The sequence below is a fragment of the Camelus bactrianus genome, chromosome 4 (assembly GCF_048773025.1).
Source record: "Camelus bactrianus isolate YW-2024 breed Bactrian camel chromosome 4, ASM4877302v1, whole genome shotgun sequence".
In the NCBI taxonomy this organism is placed as follows: domain Eukaryota; kingdom Metazoa; phylum Chordata; class Mammalia; order Artiodactyla; family Camelidae; genus Camelus; species Camelus bactrianus.
This window is the reverse complement of record NC_133542.1, coordinates 65,338,225-65,359,088: the sequence shown is the minus strand read 5'-3', so window position 1 is coordinate 65,359,088 and position 20,864 is coordinate 65,338,225. Positions and strand designations below refer to the sequence as shown.

The window sequence follows — 20,864 nt, the reverse complement described above, 5'->3', positions numbered from 1 at the left end:
AGTTACTCATTCAACAAACATTTAATGACTGCCTCCTCTGTGCTAAGTGGTGGGGGCGGGGAAGAACAATGAAGAAGTCAGACATGGCTTTACTTTAACACTTTAAATTCATTTAATTTCTTATATTCATATCATTCACAGAGTCTAGTGTGGCAGGGAAAAAAAAAACTTGTAAACAGGCACATTTTGTAAGTTGCCAGTCATAATAACTATAGTAAGAACCAAGATAGATATTAACAGAAGGAAACTTGGGACAGATGAAATCATCACACCAAAGTGGAGAATGTGTACTACAAGCTAGAGTTTCCACAAGAGCATTTGGTGTATTTCTTTGTTTTGTTGTTGATATCAGCTGTGTGTGAGTTACCCCGGGGAAGTATTGAATTTGGGTTAAGGAGCCCGGGACCATTTGGTATTCTAGTCGACTAGGTGACTGATAACCTGCAATCATCTGTTTAATCAAATTTCCTGATTCTGGAATCAGAAGTAATCAGGGGAGATTAAGATGATGCTAGCAGGAAAGCCATTCATGAACTGCTTTTACTAAACACAAGCTGTGAATATGACAGGGTCAAAGGGTGCAGCTGGCAATGAAAAGAAGAAATAAAAGGGTAAAATGGAGAATGTTTGGTATTTATGAGTAGAGGCCATTCTGGGCCCCACATTTTAGGGGTTGTTGACAAACAGAAGCCACCCAAATGTCTGATGTTAGCTGGCTGGATCCACTTACCCGGTTCATTCACATCTCGGAGGCAGCTGTCCTGAGACCAGGAGCCGGGTCTGCCTCACTCACTGAGATAATCTGGGGCCTGGCTTTTAGCCAAACACACTATAAATGTTAATAAGTATGTGTGGGGTGAAGTCAATGAACATCTCTGTAGTAACTCTGACCCAACCCCATCCCCTCACCCCTCTTTGGAGCCTACTTCCACCCTAGACGGGACTCTAAAATTCCTTTTCTCCCAGCTGGCCCTCAGGAAGGCCTCCTTGTGACCCTCAAATGGAAGTCTGGGTCACAGTGACCTGGCTCCTCTCCTCTCCTTGTCTCTGGTTTAAAAAAATGTCAAGAATTAAGAGGCTTGAGGACACTCCAGCATATTGGACTGCAATAAGGGGTCACTTCACCATCTGTACCCCAGGCCTGGATTTTGTAAACTGAAAGGGATGTGCAAATGATCCCAGGGAGTTTCTGTTCCATTCTTGTCACCTGAAAAATGAGGAAATTGAGGCCCGGAGCAGGAAAACGACTCTCAGTTTGCCTGTGAGGAACCAGGTAAGACCCCAGCTTGGTCTGAATGTGCAGAGTGTGACCCTGACCAAGTTACATACTTAACTCTTGAAGCCTTATTTTTCTCACCCGGAAAGGAGAAGTTAGTTTTCTCACCTCTTCTTACTGAGCTTAGTAAAGGGAGCAAGGCATGTGATGTGCTTAGAGCCGTGTCGGATTTAAATGAAGTGCAGCCACTATTATTGTCACTTTTGTTATTTTTACCATGGCCACTGACCCCAGTCCTCCAGATGCTTAAGCTCCAATCTGGTCCTGCTCCCGCACTCCCAGGCTAATGACCAGGCCAATGTAACCTCTCTCTCTTCCAATGCCCATCTGGACTATAACACATGGAAAGGCACCGTCGTTGGAATAAAGATTGAAAGGCTAGGATAGCAGAGGCAAGCCAGCCCAGGAGAGGATCCTTGTTTTCATCTCTGGGACCTAGGAGCATCTCATAGGTCCATGATTTTTAAACCATGTCCCTAGAGCCTAGAGATCAGGATGGAGAAGACAGACGCCCAGCACACAGGCTCCCAGCTGCCTGCTCCACTTCACAGAGCATCTCTGCTTTAGCTGGTTTCTATGTGTGGGCTCCAGGTGAAAAAGCATTCAAAGATACAGTCTCACAGCTAATACAAAGTTTGAAAAACCCAATGCATTCTATGATCTTTAAGGTCATTTTCCACCAAAAACAAAACTATGGACTATTATTTCTTGAATTATTACTTAAGCATTCACTTATTTATCTGCACCCCACCCCTATACCCCAAACTGCTTTAGTGGCAAAAACAAAACAAAACAAAAAAAAACCCCACAAGCCTCTTGATTCCTAGCCCAGCACTTATTCCAAAATAGAAATATATCCTCCAAAATATCACTACAGATTTCAGACAGGAGCAGAGAGAGGGAAGACACAACTCGTTTCATCCCAGTACTAAATTGGCAGGGCTTTGTCAGTTTTCACCATTTTTCTATTCTGCATTTTAGAAGGGATTAAAAATCCCTCCTCTAGGAAAGAGGGCAGGCCAGGAGGTGGTCAGACACTTAGGGGGGCTGTCACAGGCGCTCTGCCATCTTCAATGCAGAATGGCTCTCAAAACTTAATTCTCCAGAGTCCTCCTAGCCATTCAGTCTTTAGCTCCTTGCAGGAATCACAAGCTCAAAAGGTTCCAAGGCTAGCAGGCCACTTCAGTGTCAGGAGCCTGGCAGCTGAAGGACTGGGGCAAACCTGGAGAATGGAAACCTTTTGATGCCTCTTAGAGCAAGCAGAGCAGATGTGGATGTGAGAGGTACCACGAAGGCTCAAGACATTCCCTACTTCCCTGTGTGTGTTTCTTGTACCCCGATCATGGCCCCAGATTCACACCACCAGATTTTAGGCCTTAGCGAGGTGGACTACTTTTCTTCTTAAATATATTTTTGGAAAAAAAAAATTTCTACTGGGTAGAGATGAGTGGTCTTCAAAAGGTTTCCATTCCTTTCTGAGTCAGGTTCAGTCTTGTTGGGCTCAACTTTCAATTTCTGCAGCCTTGCTGTCCCCTGAGCGCTCAGAGGTCCTCTGGTGATGCCCCCTCTATTTCAAGAGACCCCAAAAATAAGCCAAGTGACTACAGATAAGTTTTTGGTACTTTCCAAAATTAAACTATTTCCCTTGGTAAATTTCCACCAAATGAGCTCATTAATCTGAAAACAGGATGTGGCACATGAAGAGAGTAAGGTCAGGTTGCCTGTTTGCTTACACTGGCTTGGGGCGGAGAGGAAAGGGTGGGTGGGAGAGAATTGGGACCAGAGAATGGCTTTTATAGATCCCAAATCCTTCCTGGATTGGACTGAGAATTGTCGAATTTTTAAACCAGAGACTCAAAGCTCTAAATCCTTTTCTTATAACTGAAAGTGACCAGAGAAGCCACCTCTGGTCCGCCTCCCACAGATTGCCTGTATTGGAGGTCCCTGAGACTCTCTGCTTGTCTGCAAGCAAGTGTCGCCCCTCCAGGTAGGACCAGAGGCTGGAGGACTCTGTCCTGCAGCATCAGCTTCTCAGTCAGAAGCTGGGAGCTCTGCCCCAGGCGAATGGGAGGCTTAAATACATCCCAGGTTAAAAACAAACAAAACCAAAGAAGTAAAGCAGAGTTCCCAACTCCAGCTGGGTGTCAAGACAAAAAAAAAAAAAAAAAAAAAAAAGCGACCCTAATACATACAGAATGTAATGGGTGTCTCTGAGTAACTAAAACAAAACCAAAACAACAAAGTAGTCAGCCTCATTCCTCTCACAACTAACAGTCCTGCAGAGATTAGGTCTTGAAGGAGGAGCCTTTGTCAAATCTGCAAAAATAAAGGTTGGTCTGTATCTCTTCAAGAAAAATTCTATCCCAACACTAAGTTCCATAACTATTTTGATTGATTACACAACACTCATTGCGAATGAGTGGCTGTGTGTCTGTTTAGGCGAAATCAGGAACGGTTCTCGAAAACGACCAGTTCTGTAAAAGCACCGCGCCTTCGGAGCCCCTTTGTACCATCTCTTGCTGATTGCTCCAACCCAGTAAGCTTGGACGAGCCTGGGTCTGCGCTAGGATATTGGCAGGAATCCAAGAGGGCTGAGACTTGGGTTTTGCTACTGCTCGCCCCGACTTCACGCGGGATTCAGGCAGGCAGGGGATCGGGTGAGGGTTTAAGTCCCAGGTCTATGTTCGTTTATTCTGCGAACATTTTACTGAGTCCCATCCATGCGCCAGAAACACGCCAGGTAGCGGGTCAGTTCCCAGAGGAAAAACAGACCCTGCGAAGCTGTGGATCTCGCCCCGGCCTCAGTTTCCCCATCAGGGGAGCGCGCGGCCTGCCCCAAGGGCAGCCTCTGGAGGCGGCTCGGGACGCAGGAACCAGTCCCGGGCCTGCCCTCCCCGCTTCCGCCGCCGGGCTACGTACTCGCGCCACCGGAAGCTCCCGCCGGGCCGCGGGGAGGCGGCGGCGCCGAGGTTGGTTGCACTGCACCCCGCCCCCACCCGCCCCGGGGCTGCTGTGGGTCCCGGCCCCCGAGCCCAAACTCCCCCCCACACCCCCGCCCCTGCCGGGGCCGCAGGGCTCCCGCTCGCTGGGGCGGGGGCTTCCCAAGTGCGGGCCTCCCAGCGCGCCGCCGGGACCCGGAATCGCCACTGCAGAGCCTGCCCCCGCCCTTCCTGCGGGCTCCCGGGGCACCCCCTGGGGTCACTCATCCGTGAATAGTCGCGGGCGCTGCTCTGGTTCCAGCGCTGCGCTCACATCTTGAGATGTGGCGGGGGATGTACTGCCCTTGGGGGGTGGAGTGGGGCGTAGGACCGGGGCTGGGGGACAGGCCACCGAGCATCACTGAGTCGGACGGTGGGAGGGGCTGTGCTCGGGCTGTGGGACGCTATGGGATCGAAAATCGGGCGCCCAACCCCGTCCTGGGGAGGCCCAGGGGACTCCCAGGGGAAGTGGGATCTGATCCAGGAGCACTTGGAAGGGCAAGTGGAAGGCTGGGGAGATGCAGGTGCGCGGCGCAGAGAGACTTCGCGTGTGGGGCCACGGAGATGGGGCGGATGAGAAGGAAAAGGGGCCTTGGAGAGGAGGAGGAGCAGCCAGAGAAGTGGGGGGGGGGGCTCGGAAGGGATGCGGGAAGCCTTAGCAAGGGACGGAATTCGAAAGGCGGGGCCAGGAGGTGTGTCAGGTGATGGCCACAGGGCTTGTTGGATAGAAACTGAGACAGGCCCCAGACATTTGGCAACTTCAGCCTTGAGAACCACGGGGAGATGGTTCTGTGCTGCTTGGAGTGAGGAAGCGGAGCGCCCATGTAGACAGTATTTTCTGGAAGATCTACCAGGAGAGCATACAGATGCAGGAGAGGAATGTAGGGTGAGAGTGAAGAGCGTTTTAAAGTACAATGTGTGGTCAGAGCACAGGCTCTGGGTTCTGGGAGTCCCCACTCATTATGGGTCCTTGGGCAAGTCACTGACCCTCTTGGTGCGTCATTTCACACATCTGTAAAATGGAGATGAAGATGATAATACCTGCCTCATAGGGTTCATGTGACAATTAGATGAGATAGTGCCCATGAAGTCCCTTAACGCAGCACTAAAAAGTAGTGCTTATTATTTTTCACTTTTAATTATTAGAAAACCTTGGGTATATTTTGATGGTGAGAGGAAGGAGATGAGAGGCATTGAAGACACGGGAGTATATTTTGATGGTGAGAGGAAGGAGATGAGAGGCATTGAAGACACGGGAGTATATTTTGATGGTGAGAGGAAGGAGATGAGAGGCATTGAAGACACGAGAGAGAGAAGGAACTAGAGAGAAAGGGATCCAGAAATTGGATGGAGAGATAAGTCTTCGGTCTGTCTGTGCCAAACCAAGGGAATGAGGGGAGCAGATGGGGATGCAGGGATGTCTGCAGGTTTGGGGGATGCAGTTAAGGGAATGGCTTTCTGATAGTCTTTTCTCTGAAATAGGCCTCAGGGTCATCTGCTGAGAAGACCAGGCCAGGACTGGCTCAGGTAAGGGTGGACGTCCTGATTTCCACTGTAGCAGCAGGGTCAGATGCCACGCCCTCTTCGCCAGCAGCCCCTGGCAGCCCCAGCCTCACTCCAGGGAAGGTGGGCAGTGAATTTATCTAGAGTCAGGACAGCCTCTGACCTACCTTGTGAGGCTCAACTCAAGCTGATGGATGTGAAAACACTTTATGAGCATAATTTACCATTTTAATCTTTTTTCCTGATCTTGAGGAGCTGGAAGGGCTGTGGCCATCATCAGTGTCAAAGCCTTTCGAGCACTTCACTCGGGTGGTCTACCATGCCTCACTTTCCCCCATGATCTCATTTAGTCATCACCACAGTTAGGTAAAGTAGATATTAATATTACCCCCATTTTACAGATGCAGAAACAGGTTCAGAGAAGTTACTGATCTTGTCTCAGGACCCACAGATAGTGATTGATGGGCTCAGGATCCCAATTCAGATCTGCAGGCCTCAGACTATTGTGAAAGTGTGCACAGCCCCTTCTAGTAGCCCAGTAGGATAGAAAGATGTAGAGAGATCATCTTTTCCATTTGATAGATGAGAAACCAGAGGCTGGAAGCTCTGACCTCCATCCCAGGCTCTAGGCTCCACCAGGCTGCCTTGCTTTCCTTCCTTTTTTTTTTTCTTATTTGTATTTAAAGTTTTTACTTTTACATAATTTTTAAAGGTTACTTTCCATTTACAGTTATTACAGAGTTATTGGCTGTGTTCCCAATTTGTACAATACATCCTTAAACCTATCTTATACCCAATAGTTTGTATTTCCTGCTGCCCGCCCCCATGTTGCCCCTCCCCCTTCTCTTTCCCCACTGGTAACTGCTAGTTTGTTTTCTCTATCTACAAGTCTGCTTCTTTTTTGTTATATTCACTAGTTTATTGTACTTTTTAGATTCCACATGTAAGTGACATCATACAGTATTTACTTTCCCTGTCTGACTTACTTCACTTAGCGCAATACCCTCCAAGTCCATCCAGGTTGCTGCAAATGGCAATTTTTCATTTCTTTCTTATGGCCGAGTTGTATTTTATTTATATATATATATATATATATATATATATATATATATATATATATATATATATATATATACACACACACACACACACACACACACACACACATACATTCATACATATACATACACACACACACACACACACACACACACACACACACCACATCTTCTTTATCCATTCACCTGTTGCGGACATTTAGGTTGTTTCCACATCTTTGGCAATTTTAAGTGCCTTGCTTTTGTCTCTTGTATGAGAGGAAGAACACAGAGCTTGGAGTCCCATAGACCTGGTACTAATCGTTCTCCACTACCAGGGGCTGTGTGACTTTGGACCAGGCATCTTGCTTCTCTGTGCCTTTCCATGCCTATGGACTTCCCAGCAGGTTACTCTAAGGAATAGGAAGGAGAATGTTGCCTGGTGCACAGTAGACATGTCAGCAGCCATGGTTCCCATTCAACCAGGGATCTGTGTCCCACTTGGCTGCTGAGACCAACTCCCTGTGATCTTGTGTTTCTTTAGACCTTTGTTCTCCCCAGGGCCGGGAAGTGGTGGCGCCTGAACCGAGTCTGTGGCTACCTATGACTTCCTGAGTGGGGCCGTGGTGGGAGGGCCCTGAGCAGTCCATTGTCCTGGGGCCTTGGGCTGCAAAGGAGGGGAGGGCTGGGTGTCACCCTGACTGATGAAGAATGCCACAGGCAGGACTGGGCCACCAGAGGCCTCTGGTTGTCTTGGCCATGGGGGTCCTGGAATTTTAGAGCCCAGAGAAGCCTTGAAGACACCCTGTTGCATTTCCTTTTTTCACAGATGGGGTAACCGGGACTCACTGTGAGGAAGTGACTTTTACCTGAGACATTCTGGACAGGACAGAGCTAATGCATCTGGAACTTGCATTTTTGGACCTGCGTCCAGAACCCTGGGGATTTCCACCAGAGCAGTGAACATCCCCACTGAGAATTCTGCGCTGCTTGGAGGTCCCAGGGAACACAGGCAGGTTGCTGGCTTTGACTCTGCCCACGTCCCTGGGGAGGAGGTGGATGAAGGAAGCCTGAGGCTCTCCGACAGGGGAACTCTGACAGTGGTTCCTGAAAGTTCGTGACATCGTTCTTTTTTCTCTCTGACTTGCTCTCCTCCTCCCTCTCACTCGAAAGAATGACTGGACACTCCTAGAGCTTTCAGTCACCATCCAGGGGATTTTTTCCACCACAAAGGGTAATTCCTGTCCCATCCCTGCTGTGACTCAGCTGTGACGTTGAACCACACAAGGCAGTGAGAAGATAAAGTCATCAGACTCCTGCTCATCAGAGAGGGTGGCCCGACGCAGACTCCACGGGGCTGCTCCCCTCCCCAGAGGAGCTTGGACAGGCCCCCTCCTCAGCCAGCCTGGGACCCCGGCATGGCCTCTGGCTCAGCCACCAGCCCCCGCTCGGCCCCCGATGAGAACGAGTTCCCATTTGGGTGTCCCCCCACCGTCTGCCGGGACCCACCAGAGCCCAGACCCCTCTGCTGTGCTGCATGTCTCCCTGAGAACGTGAGGTGAGGGGTCAGAGGGGCAAAGGGTGGGTGGGAAGGAGGTGCCCGGGAGGGACCCCTGATGGGAGGCAAGGATGAGAGGAACTGGGGCTGCGGGCAGGTGACTTCACCTCTCTGGCTTCGGCTTCCAAGCTTGTTCCTTGCAGCCCCTGATGCTGCCCCATCTGACTGTTGGTGGAAGGAGAAGCAGCCACAGAAAGAAGGCAGCTCCCTCAGCAGAAGGCCGGCTAGGGTGGAGGGAGAGCCTCTAGGCCCAGCTGGGCTGCTTACTTACTGTATGGCCCGTGCAAATTGCTTAATGTCTTGAAGCCTCAGCTTCCTTGTCTATAAAATGCCTGCAAAGTGATTTTTACCTCCCAGGGCTGCTACAAGGCCCAATCAATAACATTCCCCAGGGTTCTTGTAATAATGAATATCAACCTAGTTGTAAGTGACAAGCTGCTGTACAAATATATCTCCTTCCACAATGTCACCCATCACTTCTATTTGCTGGGAACGCTTTTCAAGGGGACAAAAAAAATCTAGTATATTTATATATGTACATGTTTCTATGTATGTATCTGTAAAATCTAAAATAGGTATAAATGTGTAAGTAAATATCTTTCTGTAAAATACACATGTTTTCTGTATGTATAAAATACTTATGTAATGCAGTCCATATATTATATATTAAAAGATGTGTATGTTTACATTTAAAATATAAATAGAGAGGTGCAACATCCATACAGTCTTCAGCATCCCACCTTAAGCAACTATTATGTACCGACTGTGTGCCAAGCACTCATTCCTTGTGTCTTCAGAAGAACCTGGGAAAGATGGATACTATTAGCATCCTATTTTACAGATGAGGACAGTGAGGACTAATGGAGCGATGAGATCAGTTGCCCCAAGTCAGTTTCCTGGCAAATGTATTCTTGAACTGCCGTGGGCCCCTAGCATGACCTTTCTTGGGGCTTTACAGTTTCAGAAGGTGGGGAAACTGAATCAGGCAAGCTTGAAAAGTTCAAATGCTTTGACAAAGTAGGAGGCGGTGGGAAGGAGGGCAGCGGTGGTGGCAGTGGTGGTAGAAAGGGCAAGTCGGGGGAGGAACAAAGCTGGACAGCTCTTGCCGTCAAGCTGAATGTTCTGGGTTCATCTCTGGCTTTTGCCACGGGTCTCTTGGCTTCCTTCTTCATTCTTCCAAAACCAGGGAAGGAGCCGACAGGATGTCGGAGGGATCCAGGCTTGAGGCCCGAAGAGCTCTGCCAGCCCTGCCCCTGCCTCACTCTCCCTCAGCCAGTCCGCGTGTCGTCCGAGGCCTCATTCTCCTCCCTGTAAAATGGGCCTGACCAGTGGCTCTCCCCAGGGGGATCAGATCACTTGGGGGCTTTGTAAAAGCGCGTAGGCCCGTGTGTCACCCGAGTCAAAGTCTGGCACCTACTCATGGTTAAGAACTTCAGATGACGAGTTCTCGGAGGCCCTTTCTTGTTCTGAGAGGCCGTAGTTATCTGTAACTACTAAAAATAAGAGACCAAAATCAAACAGAGGAAGCCAAGAAGAGCAGATACAGCCATACATCCACAAACCCTTACCTGAACCCCTGGGCCAGGGTGTATTTTGGAATTCAGAATTTTTTCAGATTTTAGAGAAGCAAGTCAGTCAGTGCATCACTATGTAATTCTTCCAGCGGGGTTTGGAGCCACACCTTATAATCTAGTGTGTGAATATTTCTGCAATCCAACATAAATATTCACAGCAAATAGTATAAGTAAGGTCTGTCATAGCCTCTAGTCACTTCAGAGCAGGTCTGGCTGCCAGAGAAGCTCACTGCAAACTATGGGAAAACATTGGGTGCCCAGTGCTTCTGAGGTTTGGGGGGGTGGGTCTGGGATCGTGGAGCTGTGTACTCACTGATATCAGCCGCCACGCTCGGGCCTGGGCTCCTGGAGCTGTGGGCTCGGAGGTTGATGCCACGGAGTTGTGAATGCCTCACTCAGCGGCATTTGTTCATGTGTCCCCAGGAACAGCGAGGATCGGATCTGCCCCAAATGCAAGGGGGACGATGCCCCATCTGAAAGCCCAGGAGGCCTTCTGTCTCAGGACAAGGTATGTCAGCTCTGTCAGGAAAGACTGTCCATTGTCCCCATTTGCCCAGGGTGAGGCCTAGTAGGTATCTGCCTGCGCTGTCCCTGGTAGGTGCCTCCCTCCTTGTTTTAAGTCTAGACTGAATCTGGTTTGTCAGCAGTGAGGAGACTGATGTTCACGGTGGGGAAGCGACTTGCCCAAAGCCACCTGGCTGTGCTGTGACAGTTTCAGGGTGAGAACAGCAGTCCAGACGGGGTCCACAAACCATGGGCTATGGGCCCAACCCAGCTGGCCACCTGAGTGTACAGCACAGGAGCTAAGAATGATTTTTATATTTAAAAGGCTTTAAATATCAAAAGAAGAATGAGATTCTGTGAGATGAAAATTATACAAAATTCGAATGCCCTGGTTCATAAACAAAGTTGTGCTGGTTCATAGCCATAACTCACTCACGTATGTGCTGTGTGTGGCTGCTATGCCCTGGGACGGCAGAGGTGAGTGGGTGCATCAGAGTGCTCACAGTATTTACTTTCTGGCTCTTTACAGAAAAGGGTGGCCAGCTCTTGATCTAGACAGTTCTTTCTGGTCCTGTTTGCTCATAGACAGGGACAGGCCATCCTCAGCTCACTTCTCTGGCTCTGCCAAGCTGTGCTTCCAGGAATAAGAGGCAGCTTTGGAAGTGTGAGGGGCCAAAGAGACATCTTCAGACACCAGTTTAGAACCCCAGCCCTTCCAAGTTGGAAGGACCCCTGCAGGTCATCTGTCCAGCCAGCAGTTCCCACATGCCGACCAGCACTGGTCCATTCCCACCAGTTCATGAAAAAATGATAAAAATAAAATATCCTGAGGGTTTTTTTAAATAAAACTAAATTCTTTCCATTTATAGAATCAACCTTTACTCTGAGATTATGCCCCTCCCATATGTGTCTCCGTATAAAGTAAATGATTGTGATAGTAGGTGATATTATTTGGGGTAAAGCCTTTACTTGATAAAATAAAAAGATGGCAATCTTTATGTTAATCTCCTAATTTAAAAGCGAACAATCTTGTATTGGTTCATAAATCCAAAGCTATAAGAACCGCTGCTCTAAATCTAACCCCTTCGTTTTATCCGTGGAGCCCCAACACCCACGGGGGAGTCTCGGTACAAAGCTCCCCAGTGACCAGGGTCTCTCCAACTCGGCCACCTGTACTGTCCACACTGTGAGGCCCCCGGCTCCTTTCAGCTGGAGCTCCCCCACTGCCCAAACCACAGCCCAGGGGTCAGCAGCCTGGTGTCCGGGGATGGCTCTATAGTTCAGTGTGTGGCCCTGACCACGCCTATGCCTGTTTCTCCACCTGCAAAATGAAGAGGCTCGGTTGACCATGCAAGGCCTTTCCAGCACCTGTGACGTCCGATGACCAGTCAGCGGCTGGTGGGGCAGCTCTCCCTCCTGCTGTGAAGCCAGAGGCAGGCAGGTCTCCACACCTCCTTCTCCGCTCTGGCCCCTCTCCTCCCAAGAGTTGGGGGAACTTCCTATCCCACCCAGAGCTGGTTTTGAGGGCTCTCCTGTCCTCTTTTCAGTAGCCCCTTCCCCACAGGCCCTCAAGGGAGAAATAGTAAGGATCCAATGCATTTTCCCAGAACCTGACACTCTACAGTGTGGTGAGAGCTAATAAAATAAACTGACCCGTGGAGTAACTTCCCGAGCCTCCCTGTTTGGGCATCCTTGTGCTCTGTTGGGCCAACATGTTCCACCCTCAAAAGGGAGGGCATGGGTTCGATGCCTTCTAAGGTCCAGAAGGTACCAAGACTGTTGGTTTTAACTTGTTTCATTCTTGCCTGTTAACAAAATTAATACAGATTCATTGTACAAATATTAGGTAACATAGAGAAGAGATACTTTAATACCTCTCAATCCAGTGGCCTTAATTTGCTCATCTCTGTTAATGTGAAATCAGATGAAAGAGGAAGTGCTCTGATTAAAGGGCAGCCTGGAATCCTGTCCTTTTCGTTACCCCACTTCTTTCTCCTGTCCCAGCCCCTCAGGGACTCTGGGGATTCCTAGGGCCCTACTGAGCGCAGTTTGAAACTTGCTGCATTAAACCAAAGGAAGTCACTTTAATGCTGGAATTACAGGCACTGGAGCAGGCAATAGAGTGGGAGGGGGTGCTGCCCGATGCAGTCATCGCTGTACCCCCAGTGGAACACTGCGGGTGGGGTGAGCCAGTGGTCTGACACCTGCACAAAGCCACAAGTGGAAAGACCAGGGACTCCTCCAGCTCCTGACCCGCTGGGAACTTTGTGGGGACTTTTGACCAAAGGAAAGCAGCTGCTTAGAAATCAACACTTTGCATACGTGGAGATTCTGAAGTTTGTGCATCTGGGGAAACTTGGGGAATGGAGTTGGGGTGGAGGGGCCGGGCCAGAGACCAACTGAGCGAAGCCCAGAGGTGCCCATCTTTGCAGAGCCTTTCCATGCCATCTGCTTATCAGTTTGTCCTCATCCTGTGACTGCATTAGATTAATGTCTCTCTAAGAAGTGCTCAGAGCCCTAGACTGATTAGCTAATGCAGGAAGCAGATATTGAAGGATTACTGGTGACCTAGTTAGAGACTTGGTTCTTGCCTGGAATGACCTTCCTACAGGAATGACAGTGAAGTGGGGGACGACCCCGTGGCTGGGAAATAGTCAATTCTGTGTGCCTGCGACCCGATGAATGGGATTGCTTCCCTCATTCTCTTCCCTCTGAGGCCACTCAAGATGGCCAAAAGCAGGCTGGCATTTATTGCCAGTGGCTTACAAGAATGCTTTAAATTATTCTAGAATCAGAAGACAACAGGAGGTCAAGCTGTCTAGTCCCATTTCTGTTCCATACTGGATTCCTGCCAGGTGGCTTTATGTCCTTACAGTGACAGGAAGCTCATTAGTCCATGAAACCACCACTTCCACCGTGGGGGACTCTCACTATTGTACCATTTTCCTCTCTATTTGTACTGAGCTGAAGTCTGTCTCCCTTGGAGACACAAAAGCCAAGTCAGCCTCCTGTCCCCTGAGGTGGTCCTGCATCTGTGGAAAGATGTTGACCACATCCCTCTTGAGTCTGTCCTCAGCCTCTATGCACATCTGCGTCCTCTGAAGTACGATGCCTGGAAATGAACCCCCCAACCCTTGCAATTCTGAGATTGACAATTGTATCTGTAACCTTGCCGATCCCATGACATCCTGTGTCATGGGTGGTGGTGACACCCCTATTTCACCAGCAGGTAATATAACGAGGTTCAGCAAGGAGGTGTGCCTGGACCAGTCATATAGCAAAGGGGAGGCAAAGTTAGGCTCCCACTCCTGCCCCCTAGGCTGCTGGCATCTTCTCCTCTCTGCTGCCTCCAGATGGTGGATCACCCCCAAATATTTTTTGCAGATTTAAATACACAGTCAGCCTTAAGTGCTGGAATCCACAAAGTGCTACAGAAACAGGAATGGGCAAGACTACTTTCAACTAAGAGAATCAGGCAGGACTTCCTGGAGGAGGTGGCAGTTGAGCTGAGCAGTGGTTGCCAGAAGGGAAACCAGCTCAGATACGGAGGAGGGCAGGAACTGGCAGGCAGAGGCAGACAGACTAGGTCCACCCTATCTCTGTAGAGTGCCTCTCCCTCAACATGAAATGAGACCCAAGGAGAAATAGCCCCTCCAGGCACCCAACGCCTCGGCCAACCTCTGTGCACAGCATCACAGCATGGGCCTTGCCCGGCACGTTGCAGACTCTCTGTTCTGTGCAGTGGCTTCACGGAGGCGGCTCTCATGCTCCTGGCATCCTCTTAACACTCACATTCTCCAAGGCCCATGGGACCCCAAGTGGGGGCCCCTTGACAGAGCCCTCTGCTGGCCCCACCACAAAGGACCTGGGTAAGCAGGGCAGCCGGGAACACCACGCCCCCCCAGACTTCTCGGACGTGGACAGAAGGACAAGTGTTCCCTTAGGGCTGGGACTTTGTTTTCTCTGTTTCCTCCCCAGAGGAAATTCCACTGCGAATTTTATTTTTAGCGATTTGCAAGCAGCGAGGCCACTCACACAGGGGCCGCTTGTAGCACCAGACAGCACAGGCTTGGCCCAGGACAGTTGCTGCGTTCTTCCTCTGCTACCCCAGCCTCATGCCCTCTCCTGTCCCCTCCATCCCCGGCCTTCAGATGAGGCCACCATTTGGTCAAGGTGAAGACTTCCTGGTGGGGAGGAAGGACCCTAGATATAGACCCCTGGCCCCTGGCCTCTACCACACCTTTGCCCCAAACTTGCATTGCCTCCTGCCGGTCACCAGCCATCCCTGAGCTCCAGCTTCCTCACTTCCATGAGAGAGGCAGCACCTCAATGCCCTGACCGCCTCCTCGTGGCGCTACAAGATCCGGTAGGGCCGGGCTCACACAGGTGCTGAGACAAGCCCTTGCAAGGTCTCGTAACTGGGGGACGGAAGACCCAGAGTCAGTCGGCATCTCACATGGGCACACTTGGTGTGACCCAGATGAAGCTAATCCCGCCCTGCCTGCCTCAGAGAATTACTGCAGGGATCCTATGCGATACCATGCGAAGATGCTCTGGTCCTGTTTGAATACAGATGCCTTTAGTGATGGTCTTCACCTCTCCCTGCCCCCAAGGAAATCCAGTAGGAAAATAGGGTTTTATAGAATTAGCTATTGAGTTTGAGATGTAAGGATTAAATGAGATGCACGTATGTGACAGCCATTGGGGGAAGAAAAAGATGTCCCAAAGGCAGTGCTTAATCCATAGGAATGATTAGGCTAATAATCATACTACTGTTACTGCTAATGGCTCACATTTATGGAGCCATTTATGTCAGGCAGAATGATGCTCCCCGAAGATGTCAACATCTTAACCCCCGGAACCGGTGACTCTGTTACCTGACATGGCTGTGTTAGTCCGCGGAGGCCTTAACAACGTACCGCAGGCTGGCGGGGCGTGAACAACAGAAATTTATTTTCTCACAATTTGGGAGGCAAGGAGTTCAAGATCAGGGTTGGTTTCTTCTGAGGCCTCTGTCCCTGGCTTGGGGATGCCGTCTTCTCCCCGCATCTTCACATCATCTTCCCTCAGTGTGTCTGTGTCCACATTTTCTCTTCTCAGGACATTGGTCATATTAGAGTAGGTCCACCCTATTTAACCTCATTTTTACTTAATTACCTCTTTATAAAGACCGGTCTCCAGATACAGTCACATTTGGGTAGAGGGGGTTAGGATTTCCAAAGATGAACAGGGTGGGTTGGGGGAGGACACCACTCAACCCATAACCATGGGAAAAGGTGGGTGTGATTAAATTAAGCATCTTGCGATGGTCCTCAAAAGAGGGAGACAAGAGAGTCAGAATAAGAATGAGATTGGAGGATTCTCTGCTTTTGGCTTTGAATATGGAGGGAGGGACCACAAGCCAAGGAGAGGAGGCAGGCAGCCTCTAGGAACAGGAAAAACCAAGAAAATAGATTCTCCCCTAGGGCATCCAGAAGGAACACAGCCCTGCTGACACCTTTACGTTAGGACTTCTGACCTCCAGAATTGTAAGCTAGTAAGTGTGTGTTGCTTTAAGCCATTAAGTTTGTGGTATTTAACAGCACAATAGGTCACTACTATCAGAACTTACATTTTATGTCATTTAATCCTCACTATAACTCATTAAGGGGAGAGTTCTATTTTTACCCCCATTTTGCAGATTTGGAAACCGAGACATGATGAAGTTAATAACTCTCCCAGGCCACACAGCTAGTATGTGAAGTGACAGAGGTGGCTTTGTACCCCAACAAGCTGGCCGCGGAGCCACCCCCTCACCCCTGTAGCACTCCAAGGAATGAGAGACTGAATGACAGATGGTGGGACTCTGGGCAGCCTGGCTGGCCGCTGATGGCCTCTTGAGTCTCCCCCGCCCCTCCTCTGCTCGCAGCCCACACCCATCTCGCATGGTGATAGGGATGACCGCTACCCCAGCATGGCACTTCCTTGTGCTGCACAGACACGGCATCCCAAGGCTCCGCTGCCAGAGGAACACGCGCCCCTCCACCTGTGGGTGACTCTCAAGTCCCACCCTTGGTTTTTATCACTTTCACCTTTTGACCGCCCCCGACTCTCTCGTCAAGCTTATACCCTTAGAACCGAAATGATTCAAATCATGGACCGATTTGTAGGGAGTTTCGGGGACTGAGGGATCACCCCTAGTGCCTTCACCCAGGAACCAGGGCCTCACCAGCCTCAGGCCCTCCTGCATTCCCACAGGGTGGGAGGCTACCTGCTGGGAGAGGCTGCATCCTCGGGCACTTTCCAAAGCCAGTGCAGTCTCCGTCCACCTCCCAGTACAACATCTGTTTTCTATTCTTTGTTGGGAACAACTTGTGCTTGAAGCCCAGGGCAGTGGGGCAAAGGAGGGGGTGGCCCTTTGCTGGGGCTGTGCTCTGTGTCCCAACCAACTGTCCTCATTAAACCAACAGCTCTTGCTTATTTTACCTTAAAAGAATAATAACCTAGTGTGACTTTATATTTGCTTAGCTCAGAAGACCTCTGTCCTCCCCTCCTTTCATCCAAATCTCCCTTCACATCACCCCAGGAGACTGTTCTTAAAAACAACAACAACAACAACAACAACAACAACAAAGCTCTTGGAAAACCAAGATATTATTGATGTGTAATAAAAATTCACTCATTTTAAGCATACGGATTGTTGAGTGCAATCCTGTGACCTACTGTCAAGAGGGTGAATGTTTCTGCACCAGAAAAAGCTTCCTTATGCCCCTGACTCATCAGTCTCCCTGGCTGCAGCCCCGGGCAGCCACTCATCTACTTTCCATGGCTAGCATTTTGCCTTTTCTAGAATCTCATGAGAATGGAATCCCAGGATGGAGTCTTTCGTGTTTGACTCATCTCATTTAGCATAATGTTTTGAGGTCCCTCCATGTTATTAGTATTTTGGTCCATGTGGTTCCTGAGGAGTGTCCCAGAGTAGGGCTGTACCACAGCTGGTTCATCCATCCACCAGTGGATGGGCACCAGGATTGCCTCCAGTGTGGGCCTATTATGAGTAAAGCTGCTGTGAACATTCATATACACACATGGACATATGTTTCAGTTTCTCTTGGGGAAGTTCCTAGGAGTGGATTGTGTGGGTTGCACAATGACTTGATGAGCATGGTCTATAGGTAAGTTACTTTACAAGTATGATTTACCTTTATGAGATACTTCCATAGACTTTCGCAAAGTGGCTGTACCGTTTTGCGTTCCCACTGGCAACATATGAGTGTCCCAGTGCCTCCACATCCTCACCAAAATTCGGTACCATCTTTCTTTTTTAATTTTAGCCGTCTAGTGAGTGGACAGTGGCATGTCATCATAATTTGCATTTCTCTGATGACTGGTGGTGTGGAGCAGCTTTTCCTAGGCTTGTCATTTATATATCTTCTTTTGTGAAGTATCTATTCAGTATTTTACCCATTTTGTATCCGGTTGTTTGTCTTCTTATTATATTGAATTATAAGAGTTCTTTATATATTATGGACACAAGCCCTTTCCAGATATATCTTTTGGGAAAAAATGCTCTCCCAGTCTCTCCTGAGCTTACTCTTGATAAAAGATAGTGATTTGCAATGGGAAGAGCCCTGGAGTTGTGCCACTTCCTAGCTATTCCTTCTTGGGCAAATCCCTTCCCTTTGGTGAGCATCAGTTTCTTCATCAATAAAATGAGAACAAAAAAACCTACCCTGCCATGCTCAAGTGTTGTTAGGGGCCCTAGGAAGAATTATGTCCATGAAGGCATTTTGTAAACTCTCCAGACCTATGCCTAGTATTGTCCAGTTTCTGTTGACTACTTGAGACCCTTCTGTGTCCCTGCCCTAGGGCTCTACATTATCTGGAAGGGAGGGCAGTGCAGGACAAACATGCCTCCATCAAGGATGGACAAGGAAGGATGCAAATGGGAATTGTGAGGAGAGTCCCATGGGCTTCAGGAGGAAGGAGGCGCTCGCTCATGCAGCCAGCATGTTTTGAGTGATTCCTCTGTGCCAGGCATTGCCCCCCAGCACTGGGAACACATCTGGGCCCCTCACAGAGTCTGCAGACCAGTGGGCCAACCAAAGAGTGAGTGGTGATTACAGGTCTGGGTGGAACGTGTCCTTCCCAGGGTCACAGCAAGATCCCTGATCCTGTTTTGAAGGAGGATCACAAAAAAAACTGAAACTCAAAAGGTGGAAAGAAGTCAGCCAGGCAGAAGGACCAGCATGTGCAATGTTTTGTGGCCCAGCCCAGCTCATGCCTGGTGGATGCTGGTGCTTTGCAGAGAGCCACTGGGATTCCATAACACCCTGTGACATGGTTATTATTTCCAGGATCACCCCGAGGTGGCTGAGGCTGGAGTTGGGTGCCCCTTTGCAAATGTTGGCTGCTCCTTCAAGGTAAGCATCTGAGTGTGAGAAAGGAGATCTGTTCACTGCAGTCCCAGACCTGTGGTTCTTCCCCACTTCAGCCCCTCTTGGATTTTCCCACATCAAGCTACTTCTCTGGATATCCCTTACGTGACTTTCCCAAGCGACAAAATCACTGGTAAATCATCTCTGTGCTGAGGAGAGGCTCTTCTTAATGTCTCACCTGAGCATCGTAGCATCACTAAAATGACCCCCCAAAACTCTGTGCCCCTCTCCATGGTCCTGAATCATCGCTGCACTCAAGGGCAGGGCAGAAGTTTTGCTCTACAGGCTAGGATGCACATGGCTCACCATGGGCATGTCTGATGCCAGGGTCCTCCCAACTCCTCTTACTGTACATTTCCCCTTTGCCTGGTGAATAGATGTGACTTCCCTTAGCAACCTTTGGTGGCAGGACTCTCCACTGCTCCCTGGTTCTCCCTCCTCCTCCTCTTCTGTTTTCACTGATCAGCTCTACTCTCTTGGCAGGGGAGCCCAAAGCTCATGCAAGAGCATGAGGCCACCTCCCAGGTCACCCACCTGAACCTGCTGTTGGGGTTCATGAAACAGTGGAAGGCCCAGCTGGGCTCTGGCCTGGGGTCTGGACCCATGGCCCTGGAGCAGAATCTGTCAGACCTGCAACTGCAGGGGGCTGTGGAGGTGGCTGGGGACCTGGAGGTGGACTGCTACCGAGCCCCCTGCTCTGAGAGCCAGGAGGAGCTGGCCCTGCAGCACTTCATGAAGGAGAAGCTCCTGACCGAGCTGGAGGGGAAGCTGTGCGTGTTTGAGAATATTGTCGCCGTCCTCAACAAGGAGGTGGAGGCCTCCCACCTGGCCCTGGCCGCCTCCATCCACCAGAGCCAGCTGGACCGCGAGCACATCCTAAGCTTGGAACAGAGGGTGAGCCTAGGAGGCAGGCTTACCCTCCAGGCAGCTCACGGGGTCCCCTTCACCCCATCTTTTCCCCAGATCAGTGGACCAGCCTTCCTCCTAAGCATTCTCCCTGTTCAGAACATTCACAGCCCCATATCTCTTCTGTCTCCCAAGACCTTCTAGGAAGAGGACTGAGTTGGCAGCTATAGTCAAGGTCAAACTCTCCCATCCAGTTCTTCATTTCCTTTGCTTGAACTCCTTCTGCAATAGGACATTCCCTCCCCAAGCATCTCATTCCACTGCTGGACACTCTTCACCACTAGAAAGTTCTCCCTCCTACTGAATTAAAGTCAGCTTCTCTGGGTCTTCCCTGCCCCGTCAGGGCCCACAAAACATCTGACTTCTAGTCCCCACAGAAGCCCTTCAGCACAAGCAGTCAGGAATAATTGCCTGCCTGAGTATTTCCTTCTCTAGGCTACATGCGCCTGAGCCTTCACCCCTTCATCAGAGCACACTGTTTCCTTCTCTCCTCATATGTGCTGGTTTAGTCCCTGTAGGGTTCTACACACTCAGAGCGGTGGTCCCAGACCACCAGATAACCCACTTACCTGGCAGTTCTTGGCTGAGCCAGACTGTCCCCTCTGTTGTTTCAGAGCTCATACTTCTCTTAATACAACCAGTCACGATGCTCGTGTTGCTTTTACGGGGCAGCAACATCACGTAACCGCTTCACGTTGGGCTAGGCCTGGTCTTTAGCTTCAGGTCCACCATTAACTTGCCGTGTAGATTTGAGCAAGTCACGGGACTGCAGCTTTTCCATCAGTAAAACTGGGGATTCAGTTTTCTTTAAGGACACTCATGTCCATTCCTGACTTCCCTACGTGAGCATACCCAAGGACAAGTTTGTATTATTTCAAATGTCAATGGGGAAACCTACCAGGAGAGCCAGGTGAGGGTTCGAGTGATCGAGTAAAGGCTTTATTCATGTAACTCTCGCCCCAGTTGGGAGTGGGCTCCCCGAGGGCAGTGGCCATGTCTTCAGTTCATCAACAAATTTCCTGGCTCTGCTCTCTTTTTTCCCTCCCCTGGGGGTAGGTAATTACGTTTATTTATTTACTTATTTATTTGAATGGCAATACTGGGGATTGAA

The 20,864-nt window shown here is 49.7% G+C and overlaps 1 protein-coding gene across 2 annotated transcripts in view; it reads left to right on the top strand.

Annotated features, from left to right (window-relative positions):
* Positions 1 to 4,017: 4,017 nt before the first annotated feature.
* Positions 4,018 to 20,864, top strand: part of TRAF1 (TNF receptor associated factor 1) — a 28,544-nt gene continuing 11,697 nt past the window's right edge. The window contains exons 1-6 of one of the 2 annotated variants that reach the window (XM_074362125.1): positions 4,018 to 4,245; positions 5,737 to 5,781; positions 7,624 to 8,352; positions 10,350 to 10,434; positions 18,767 to 18,832; positions 19,331 to 19,741. In XM_074362125.1, the coding sequence (XP_074218226.1) occupies positions 8,213 to 8,352; positions 10,350 to 10,434; positions 18,767 to 18,832; positions 19,331 to 19,741 (702 nt within the window). In that variant the 5' untranslated portion in view covers positions 4,018 to 4,245; positions 5,737 to 5,781; positions 7,624 to 8,212. The remainder of the gene's footprint in view (positions 4,246 to 5,736; positions 5,782 to 7,623; positions 8,353 to 10,349; positions 10,435 to 18,766; positions 18,833 to 19,330; positions 19,742 to 20,864) is intronic. The other variant, XM_074362124.1, reaches the window with a different exon arrangement.